The 12,236-nt window shown below is 42.8% G+C and overlaps 1 protein-coding gene across 1 annotated transcript in view; it reads right to left on the bottom strand.

Moving 5' to 3' along the window:
- The window catches only part of SEMA3C (semaphorin 3C), a 149,707-nt gene that overhangs the window by 133,092 nt on the left and 4,379 nt on the right, over window positions 1-12,236 (bottom strand). The window contains exon 2 of the mRNA XM_082239640.1: window positions 9,767-9,908. Coding sequence (XP_082095766.1) covers window positions 9,767-9,869 — 103 coding nt within the window. The 5' untranslated portion in view covers window positions 9,870-9,908. The remainder of the gene's footprint in view (window positions 1-9,766; window positions 9,909-12,236) is intronic.

Below are 12,236 nucleotides of genomic sequence, written 5' to 3'. Positions count from 1 at the left end.
TCGCTGCAAGGCCCAGAGCCTCAGACAGGGGGGCAATGAAGAATTCAGAAAAGTAACCAAGGTACTTGTTTCATCAATAATTAGGGCTTTCTTCACATTAGTCTTCTGGTCAGGCTCAGGAATGCCATGGAAACTCTAAATTTTCTGGAACTAAATCTTAGGTTTTCCCTGAGAAAAATGACACACACACATACACACTCTTTCACTTACAATATCAGGGTAGGTACTCAGGAACATAAAGCTGCAATCTAACCAGCTCCAGTGGGTTCTCCCAACTCTATGGGTCTTCAGAAGGAATTCTTAAGGGCGTATTGGTGCAAGGGGAGAGGGGCACCAAATAATGTTGAAAATGTTCCTCTGTTTTATTTATAATCCCTATCCATGATGCCAGAAATTAGATCCCTGAGGCTCCTTGAGCAACAGCAAGATTGTACAGTGGTGCCCCGCAAGACGAATGCCTCGCAAGACGGAAAACTCGCTAGACGAAAGAGTTTTCCGTTTTGGAGGTGCTTCGCAAAACGAATTTCCTATGGGCTTGCTTCGCAAGACGACAATGTCTTGCGAGTTCCTGCTGGGTTTTTCCCCTCCCCCCCTTTTTCTAAGCCGCTAAGCCGCTTATCAGCTGATCCAATCAGCAGATAAGCCGCTAAAAGCCACTAATAGCGCTAATCCGCTAATCCTTCAATGGGCTTGCTTCGCAAGACAAAAAAACCGCTAGACGAAGAGAATCACAGAACGGATTCTTTTCGTCTTGCGAGGCACCACTGTAGTTGTAAATCTGGAACCAGCACACATTACATCAGATATGGGGAAACTGGGGACCTCCAATTGTGGTTGAACAAAAACTCCCAACTTCTCTTAGGACCATCAGCCACGCTGGATGCCCTTCAGCCCCAGCCAGAAACATCTATCAGCCACATGTGAATCACTCCACCATTCTGCGCATGAGCAACCCTAGCAGGATCAGGATGGTCACGGCTTAGATCCAGGGGCAGTCTCAGATTTCTGCTCACTCTACATTTGATTTCATGCCACATACCCCATCAAGTGCAGAGAAGTTTTGGTTTTTTGCACCCCTGGGGGTTGTGATGTTGCTATGAGAAAAATGAGCTGGGAAAGTTGTTCTTGAGTTCCTAGCCTGCAAGTGTGTACAGGCAGACCCAAGGTGATCCCAAGCAAGTGTGCAAACACTGTGGATTTTTTTAAAAAAGGAATGACTTGATTTACAGGCTAATCATGCCCATTATTATCTGGATTCGGTAAGCAGAGCTACACTAAGCACAGCTACAAAACAGCAAGACAAAGGAGGAGATTCGGGGGTGGGGGGAGATTTTCTTAGAAAAGAGTTATGCGTATGGATTTTTGTACAGTCCACTGCTCTAGAAGAAGCAAAGACGAACGAGAGGGGAAATGGTTAGAACTAAATCTCCTGGCTAGAGTTTATGTGGATTCACTTGAGCCAGCAGAAAGCCATCAAGATTTTAACAGGAGAAAAATCAGATAATTCTGAATATGGACACTTCATGACACTGTGCACAGACAGTAACAAAGAACGGTTGTCTGAATACACTTTAAAGACTCGTTCTTAAAATTTAGATACAATTTTAATCCAAATATAAAGCTTACTCAATAAAGCAACATGCTTCGATTTAAATGTGCTTTTAAAATGACTATGTAATTTACAATATTCCCAACAAGCCATCAAAACACAAAGAAATGTGCATTTTTAAAAACCCTTTATTTCCTTTATAGCTCAGTATTCTGATTTCTTTTGGAAGCAACTTTAAAGGGGGGGGAAAAGCTTGACCACAGTCTCCCTGACCTTTTCAGTAAAGAAAAGCTTCTACTGGCTACTGGCTTGTCATCAACACAAAGTGCCCCAAATAATAAATGAATGCTTTATGAGCTGTGGGGCAACATTAGCATTACAATGCGGGATTGTTTGGGAAAGAGGTATATTACTGTTGCTCAGGGAGATAAAAGAACGTCTCTGAAGGGTGAATTAAAAAAAAGAAAAGAAATAAAGAACGATCCATGGGGGTTATATTAAAACTTTCTTTAAGATGTTGACACTTGGGAAAAGTGCTTTCCTTTGCTCAAGTGACCTTCCCTGATTTTTAATTGCTTTTAATGAAGTGAGTGGGTTGCTTGGATTTTTTTTTTTTTTAACGCTAGGTACAATCCAGCTGAAGCCAAGCTCTTTAAAGTTCTCTTGGTTTCAATTCAGAGTCAGTAGCATTTTTAAATGGTTGGATTGTCTCACTGTTTGCTTATTTGACAAGGATAATTGTATAAAAATGCTTTCATATATTTAGAGCTGACCTGGCAATCGTTAACTATTTCCTGTGCAGAACTGAGAACAAAGATAGAGCAGTAGGGGGAAAAGCTGCTCAAATCAAGATGTTGTGGATAAACACAAATGAAATGCAGGCTATGAAGCCGAGATCACGGAAAGGATGGTTTTTGAGTCTGCAAAACATTTGAGACTAGCCTGGGTTGCTGAGGAACCAATCAAAGGACCCAGGGTTCATATAACTTTTAATCCATTCATTTATTAATTTATTTGATCAAATTTCTACACTGCCCTTCATCCAAGGGTCACAGGGTGGTTTACAATATAAAGTACAGTGGTGCCTCGCAAGACGAAAAGAATCCGTTCTGTGATTCTCTTCGTCTAGCGGTTTCTTCGTCTTGAGAAGCAAGCCCATTGAAGGATTAGCGGATTAGCGCTATTAGCCCTATTAGCGGCTTTTAGTGGTTTATCGGATCAGCTGATAAGCGGCTTAGTGGCTTAGAAAAAGGGGGGAGGGGGAAAACCCGCAGGAACTCGCAAGACATTTTCGTCTTGCGAAGCAAGCCCATAGGAGATTCGTTTTGCGAAGCACCTCCAAAACGGAAAACTCTTTCGTCTAGCGAGTTTTCCATCTTGCGAGGCATTCGCCTTGCGGGGCACCACTGTACAAACATGCATATCATAGTAAGAAAAAAAAACAGTACCCCCTTCCCCCGTTTTAAAAACCATAAGATTATTTAATTAGCCAAAGGGCTGGGAGGAGGAGAATATTTTTGCCTGGCATCTAAAGATATATAATGATGGAAACAGGCAAGCCCTCCCTGGGGACAGCATTCCACAAATGAGGAGCCACCACAGAAAAGGCCAGTTCTTGTGTTGCCACCCTCCAGACATGGGCGAAGCTAGGGGGGTTGGGGGACAGCTTCCCCCCTAAATCTAGAAAATAAATAAGAATACTTAACTAAAAGTAAAAATAATCAGAATATTTGAAATTGAAATGCTTGCTGCGGTCACTTGGATGATGTTGTGGCGCATTCTAGCGATGCAACTGGCAACCCAACTGAGTGATAGAAAACTTGTTTTAGTTTAGATTATTTTAAAATAAGCTGATTTTGTAATCTGATAAAATAAACTAGTTAACCACAAGGGAAGCAAAAAGGAGAGTTTCTTAAAGAAAAGTATTGTACTGTACATTTGAGCAGCATGATATGACATTGTTCTCATAAACGCTGTTCTTACCATCTGGACAACATACATTAAAAACAGCAACTTAAATTTTTCATTTTACAGGAGACACCTGCCACTTTGTGTTCCAGAGAACAACAAACATGTTTCTTTTCGAAAGCCTTTCACAAAACTATTAAAAGTGTCTCCCTTAACTGTTAAAAAAAGTCTCATACTCCTTTTGTGAAAATGGAAAAGAAAATTGCTCTTGGATTGACATTTTCATGTACACAACTCAGATCATGTTCAAGGAAAATCTTTGAACATCGCTAATAGCTCTCCTCAATTTATGGCACAGTTAAAAGAAATCCAGCCTGTTCAAGAGAACTCCTTTTTCTACAATTCTTCCCACCTTTTTTCTTTGTCTCCTTGTGAATTATTATTTTTTGAAGGATACCTATATTAAGAGTGTTTACATCATCAATATTTCTTAAATACCAGGATGTACTGGGGCCAAATAACAAGGTGAATCAGGGTTATTTCACCCCTCTCCAAGTCAAACCAGAAAATCAGTGTCCTCACAAAGCCTCAAACTGCCATGTGGTTCTGTACTCTCTACTTTTCTGTACATTTTCTCTCTGTGTTTTTTCCTATGTCTCTGCATTTCTCTCCTCTAGATCCATGGGCTTTGCGCAAGGTGAAGTGCTGTAAATACCGTATTTTTTGCTCTATAAGACTCACTTTTTCCCTCCTAAAAAGTAAGGGGAAATGTGTGTGCGTCTTATGGAGCGAATGCAGGCTGCACAGCTATCCCAGAAGCCAGAACAGCAAGAGGGATCGCTGCTTTCACTGCACAATGATCCCTCTTGCTGTTCTGGCTTCTGGGATTCAGAATATTTTTTTTCTAGTTTTCCTCCTCCAAAAACTAGGTGCGTCTTGTGGTCTGGTGCATCTTATAGAGCGAAAAATACGGTACTTGCTCTGGGTGATTTATGTTGCTGTTAAAGCAGAGCTTCATTTTCCTAAGCTCCCAGGTCCTCTGCACCCTCCTTCATCTGAGCTCCTGAGCCCTTGGCCAGGGCCTGACCTGGCCAGCTGCTGCTGCTGAACCTGTGCACCACAATTAGGCTTGAAAGAAGTGTCATTGGCTACAGCAGAACACTTTTTCTCAAAGTTAGTTTCAACAGGGTGGGCGCGATACTGCCCTGACTGGGTGGGGAGTCCCAAGGTTTCCTCCAGGGCATCAGGACACAGGGCTGGTGATCCCTGAATTACAGCTCTGCATCTGCCCAAACTGCAGCTTGCACCAGTTCAAACCATCATAGAGTGTTCTATACAATCATTTCACACTGCCTTTGCAGCTGATCATCCACTCCTTTAAATTCTGATCACTTGGGGAAGCCTATCTTTACATATGAATGTGTTATTGCATGACGAATATGCAGTTCCAGATTTTTGTGGCTGTGATTTTTCTTCTATGATAAACAACTCTGTGGTGTGCCAAACCTATTTCCAAAATTAAATTTCATAGATACACTAGTAGCTGGGCATCCCCACTCTACTGATACCCTATACTTGTACACAGATACAGTACAGATATGCTTAAATATGCAATGACCAGCCAAATCTCTCCCCCTCCCCACATGAGGCCTATCTGGAAATGCTGGTACCTTGTGCATCTAGCAGAATGGACCAAGGAACTCTACCCAGATATTTCTGTTGAGCCAACAAGATTACTAACTTGAGTTGTTAAACATGATATGCTTAAGACATAAAACTTTGCTGGTTCAGGGCAAACCACTATGCAAATATAGTTCCCAGTGGCACCTACGCCAGTTGCCAGATGTCTCCTAAGTGTGCAGATGGGGATGAGGTGTCAGGGTTGGACAGGGGAAATTTGGAATCAAATCTCCACTCAGCCGTGAAGCTCAGCGGGTGATCTTGGGTAGTCACAATCTCACATGATTGCTGCAAGGATAAAACGGGACCGACGAACAATGTAAAGCACCCCAGGCAGTCAACTGCAAAGCTAAAAATATACTAACTCGGCTAACTAACTAGCAAAACAGACACACCTTGGGTTTGGGCTGAAGCAGAGACACACCATGAACATTGGCAAGAACTGCCCTCTCGTTGCCATCACAACAATGAGTCTACACAGCTCAAACGTTAAGAGAAGAAGCTGTCATGGTGCCTAGACTTGACACCTTCCAGGTAACCTACCTTTCGCACAGTCACCAGAACAAAAAAGAAGGAAACAAAGGGAAATTTGCTCTTTGCCCCTTGAAACTGTGCTTGCTGTTTGCATGTAATGAACGGAATTTATATAACAATATTGAGTCTGAAAGCATAGGAGTATATTAGGCTGCTTCACATATACTGAGACAGACCACAGGTCCTTCCACCTCACTACTGCCACCCTGACCAGCAGGGGTTTGTGGTGGTTTACTTAAGGACATAAGACATAGGGTCTTTCCCCACATATATTTTCCCACTCTTTACTGTTAAAGAAGCCTTTCTCTGGACTTGTTCCCTGCATAAAATAAAACCAAACAGGGTCAATTGTACACCATTGTGTGGCTGCATCCTAATTTTGGAAACAGCTTCCCAGGATGGCCTTACAAGCATTACAGCACCCCTCTAAGCATGTTTTTAAAAGTTAAGGTACCCCTGACCATTAGGTCCAGTCACGGACGACTCTGGGGTTGCGCGCTCATCTCGCTCTATAGGCCAAGGGAGCCGGCGTTTGTCCGCAGACAGCTTCCGGGTCATGTGGTCAGCATGACTAAGCTGCTTCTGGTGAACTAGAGCAGCGCACGGAAACGCCGTTTACCTTCCCACCAGAGCGGTACCTATTTATCTACTTGCACATTTTTACGTGCTTTCGAACTGTTAGGTGGGCAGGAGCAGGGACCGAACAACGAGAGCTCACCCCGTCGCAGGGATTCGAACTGCCAACTTTCCGATTTGCAAGCCCTAGGCTCTGTGGTTTAGACCACAGCGCCACCCATGTCCCTTCTAAGCATGCTTACTCAGAAGTAAATTCCTCTACATTCAACTTAATCTCTGGTTAAGGGCATTTAGAGTTGCAGCCTGAAGCGCAAACATAACTCCCTTTTATTTTCTTGTGCATTGCAAAACTTCAAATTCCGTGATGTAATTTTCCACTTCCATTGTCTCAGTTACCTACAGCACATTCCTATACATGATTACGCAGAAGCAAGTCCCACCATGTTAAGTGGAACCTAAGTCCAGGTAAGTGCATAGGATTGCAGTCTTAGCTTTCTTTAGAAATCAGCTTAAATGTTTTGTGTCCCTGTTTTTAAGAGAAAGGCCATTTGCAGCATTTTATAAAGGGCATGCATGCATTAGCGGCTGAAAACACAAAAGGGTCATTTTCCCTCCGCTACATTTCAAGGTGCATTTTACATTGCCGTACACCCCATCACTCAATTACCTGATTGGTTTCCCTACACCTGCAACCCCTGTAAACTCCTATTCAATGAAGCTGTCCTCTGCACGTGTGCAACGGTTGTTTCAAATGGACACACCTCAGCTTCACTGCAGCTTACATTTTTTTAACCTGATAGAAGCTGCTTTGAGGGTAAGCACATCATTCAGAAGTATTTCTCAAGAAACAACAGGATACCTACGGACTGGGGCCAATGTCATTTGCACTTAGTTTCAAACACCAGCAGTGGGAGCGCACGGCAGCCGGAGTAAACACTAATGTGTACACAACAAAAGGAATGAAAGGAAAAGATAAATATGCATTCCTGGGTTTCATCTAGATTTTGCTATCAGCATACAAGTCAGCTGGGGTGGCAATTTTAAGTAGAGAATAATGAAGCCCAAGAGCAACCTTCTAGACACTTGGGTGACTGTAGCAACAGGGGAGCAAACAGCCAGTAATTAAAATGGAATGGGGGTGGCAGAGAACCTGAATGGATTGACTGATAGAAAGCCTGATCCCATTTATTCCTCTGGTGTTTCTTTCTGTTCCGTTTATTACCTCTGGATTTTCTTTTCTTTCTTTTTTCCTTTACAAGCTGAATGACTCACACATTCATTCCACTTAACAAGTGGTTTGGATTGTATGGGCTGCTGCTACATGCGCTTGGCAGCTTGTGCTTTTAAAATTCGCCTGAATTTTGTGATCGCTGGTAATTCCTTACATGCCCCAGAAGATACACATGTAAAACAAAAATGCAAACCAGAAAGCATATTTGCTAGCCTTACGTTTTATTCACCCTGAAATGCAGGCGTTGGCAACAAAGTCAAGAGACACCCCCCCCACACACACTTTTTTTTTTTTTGCAGAAATACAGACAATTGACTACTCAAATGACACATGGGATCATCAGTCTATTGGCACACAGCCAACATGCTATTTGAGACCTTCTAAAGAGAATGTTTCAATGGTTAACACACAGCTAGACACTAATTATGCAGTTTTGCTCTGTAAGTGGGTAAGTGACAAAAATCAACAGCAGCGTTTGGAGTCTATCCAGAATGTGCATCAACCCAGGCTCAAAGATGATGAAAGATTCGGTTTGCATCCATGCCCAACACAATGTTGATAGGAAACTTTCACATATATGTTTCCCCACTCCACATGGACATCTGGGTCAGGATGACCCTGGCTGCCCACCAATATTAACACGCATTCAGCACGCTTTGATCATACCAGTATACTCGCTCCCAAAGACACCTGATTAGCTTCAAAGTCAAGTGAATCCATGGACATAAGGACCTGCTTTAGATCAAATGGGACCAGTGGTCCATCTACCTCAGACGTCCATGGTTCACTGGTCCCAGAAAGAGCTCTTCACTGCTCTCACAAGTGGATGGGGATATTAACATTCAAACCTAACACTCCCACTTGGTTCAAGGTAAAGACACATTCCTTCCTGACAGTTCAAGGTCTTTCACATTTAACATTTTGCAGTCATAAAAGTTGCCACTCTTAGGGCCACTTCAAAAATGTGCTGGGTTTTGTACACAGATAGCTTCATTTTTCTTTTCTCAAAGCGTGCAAACCACATGTTGTATACAAAGTAAGGGCAGTCAACAGCTGTTTTGAATTCTGCATTTGTCACTGCGTCCCTCCAAGGCTTTCAGGAACAAAAAACCACATAAATGGACCAAGGAACAGCATGAACAAGGAGACCAGGGGGGTGGGGGGGGATGATGACAACAGCAAGAACAACCCCTTCTGACATGGATAAAATATTTTCCTCTGAGCACAGGAGAGGGAGCAGCAAAAAATTGTTTTGAACCTCCCTGGGATCTTCAGATGTATGGCAGTATACAAATTTAATAAATATTAATAATATTTATTATTAAATATATGGGGGAAACTCTCAGCTCAGCTGATAAAGGAGCAGATACCCAGATGCTTAAACAGTTGAGGTGATTTTAATCTGTTTTAGTATTTTAACTTTGGTGTGTTTTTAAGTATAGTTGTACATTTTTTCTTGATTTTATCATTTTACCTTTTTGTAAACCACTTGGAGGTTGTTGTTGCTGCTGCTTTTTACAACCAAACGGTGTATAAATGTTATGAAATAAAAACAAAATGTGCAGGTGACCCTCTTCTCCTGCCCACACGCTCCAGGCATGTGGTATTAGGCCAAGTGAGTGGCACATCAGCAACATGGTGTGTGGAAGTCATATTGAACAAAACGTGCAGACAAGGGGTGGTCAACACGGGGCCCTTCAGATGTTGTTGGACTCCCATCTACCCAAGCCAGCATGGCTGAAGATGGAGGATGATGGGAATTGGAGTCCAACAACATCTGGAGGCCCAGCTCCCATTTATATTCTTGGGAAGCCACTGCCAACTGCGGCTTCCTTGCATACGTGCCTTCAGTGAAACACACAGTTAATAATGTTTGCAAAGTTTGCAAAAATTTTCTATTAGGGATGTGCTACTCATTCAGAGGTTTTATCATCTCAGAAGCAGCTCTACTAGCCGCTTGAAATGCCTCTATGTATATCCTCCTGAAGGCATTCCCATTTCAAAAAATAAAAGGATCCAGTGAATACTCAGGATTACATTTGTGCTAAAGCACCTTTAAACTTTTCAAAGTCAAAGAACATGCCACCCTTTAACCTAAATAACCAAGCATGCTTTATAAACGTTGGTAAGATCAGACCTAAGGCAGAACATTAAACTAAGCAGATCAAGCAAGGCAAGTTAGGAAGATGAAGCCATAATTTCCTTTCTTGCTTAGTTACTGGCGTAAAAGGAACGAAGACAATGTTCTACAATAACATTTGCCTAGGAATGTTTATCTGCTTTCTTACCATTGAATGTTAAGAACACCCTGGCCTGCGGCAGCGAAGATCCGTTTACAGTGCAAAAGAAAATAAACAGCCCAATCAACACTTGGAGACTTAGAAATGCCATTATCTTCAGATGCAAAATGTAATATCCAAGATATGAAACCTAAAACAAAGCACAGGGAAAGAGAGAGAGAGAAAGGTCACTGGAGATTCCACACATTTTGCAAGATACAACGTCCATAGTATGCAATGTCATTGGAAAGCATGTTTGTACCATTTTCTCTAAAATGAGAAAAGCTTGGCACAGGCAGCAGCAAAATAAAAAAGCACTGGAAGTAAAAAAAAGGGGGGGCTGCAGTAAGGATTAGTCTCAGTTTATTTCAATAAGGATGATTCCCACCTGCTGGAAAAATAATTACGTTAAATGTCAAGGCAGAGCAAATCAAGGCCAAGAGATCAGGTTTCATGAATGAAAACGTCTTGATATTTTTAGACCTGTCTTTACTGTGCTCTTTTTCAAACATATATATAGGTCTAAAGGACCTACTCTGCTTGAAGAGACCACAATAAAAACTTTGGGGTGGCGTTAGCATTCTATAAAACAAAGGACAGAAAAACTCCTCCAGGCAACGCATGCAGTCCAGTTCTGTCTGGAGAGCTGGAGCAGGATGACTAACTAAGGGCCCCCCCCCCCATCTCGATGCTTTTGCACAGGGTACAAGTGACACCTGAGAAGGCTGGAGGCAGAAGGAGAAGAGTCTTGGCTGGCAGGCTGCCTTTCACCCAGCAAAAGGGGCCCTCCTTCAGGATGATTTGCCTCCCAAAGCCTGGAACTGGCAGTGAAAGCATGCGCTCCTATAAAGCCAACAAAAGGATGAACACAAACTTTAAGAGCAGAGAGATCATATACTCCAGGCTTGTCTCTTGAGCAATCAGACATCCACTGTGGCTTTGGCAAGATCTATTCTTGAACAGCTCAGCTAAAGACCAAATGTTGCTTCTGCATAAATAACCCCATATCAGTGAAAACTGAACAGCAGAGCCATGGATCGGCGACAAGTATTCAGGCTACTATAATCCATAATCCAGAATACAGATTATGCACATTGCTAGGGAACACGCAAAATGTACATGCAGACTATACATGTTCATTGGGCAATGTACAAAACACCCTGTTGACTGGGCAGAATCCCCTATAGATACTGTCAGGTTTTGCATAGTCTCCAGCAGCTTTGATATCTACTTTCTAAACAATTATTTTACACAGTGTAGAGAAGCTACTTTGAATGAACATTATCTATTAGCCATGTACATTTTAAAAAAGAAATACAGAGCATCATTTTCACTCAATAAATAGACCATTACAGCCTTTATATAAAACAAGGGTGCTAGTTCCTGAGGGCCCAGCCCTTTTGGGGCCCCAAAATATTTTGGGTGTGGGGTTCCAAAAAGCACTGAGGCAAAGCCAAGCATGGAGTGGCTCCAGTAGTTGTCTCCTTCTCCTTCTTCTTCTCCTCTTGCCGCAGAAGAGAAAGAGGGTCAAAGCAGGCTGCCATCAGTGGCGGTGCCAGGAGGCGGAGGAGGAGCTGCCAGCCTTTGAAGCTTCACGGCCGCCACGTTCAGCTCCGCCCCCAGCTCCTGCCAATGTCCTAATGTCACACGCGCAACACTGCCCCACCCCAGTCACCCTCATAAACTGGCACCTCTGATATAAAATATTGCATATAGCCAGGAATGTGTGGTGGTGAATGACTCATTCATGGATTTACTCATCCATGGAGTTACTGTTTTGTTTGTGGGTTTTAAAACTCAAAAACTGTAAGCGAAGCAGCAAACGGACTGAAGTCATAGTGACTGCATATTAGGCTGAAGAGCAAGAAAGAAATAACTTACAGCCCTAAGAAACTGACAGAATAGATGCCACTTTGAATTCGTCACACTGGCAGCTAGCCCATTCATTTGGGCTAGTTCACCACATCAATCAGGGGGACTTTCTTTGTCACCGACAACCAGTACAGGGCATGATTAAACCAGCCTCTACGTGGTCACTGTATAACATGCACTGCCCTCAATGCCATGTCACTGAAGCAGATCACATCCCCTGCAGATAGTACTATGAAATGGGTTTCTACGTATTTGGAGAAAAAGAGATGATGGCATAGAGAGAGACTTGGGAGTCTTAGAGCTGAAGTTTTGCTCATCCACAATGCTTGATGGGTGTCAGTATGTCAATCACCACCTCTCAACCTGATGTGCTCCACCAGTTTGTTACCAAGAAAACCCTCAAGTACACCACTCCTGAATGTGAATGCTTTTAGGACTGATATGGAAAAGGAACAGTTTTTGGCCAAGATTTTAATCACCTCTTAGAAAGGCCCTCAGCCATTTTTTTCCACAGGAGCAGCTGAATAACTGCCTACCATGGCTGCCTATTGAAAGAACGGCAGAATTGCCTGGACTCTGAACGGGCTTTATGATGCTATCAGGTAGC

Source organism: Podarcis vaucheri, assembly GCF_965113315.1.
Source record: "Podarcis vaucheri genome assembly, chromosome: 10".
Classification (NCBI taxonomy): domain Eukaryota; kingdom Metazoa; phylum Chordata; class Lepidosauria; order Squamata; family Lacertidae; genus Podarcis; species Podarcis vaucheri.
The sequence above is the reverse complement of the archived record's forward strand: the minus strand, read 5'-3'. Positions and strand labels throughout refer to the sequence as shown.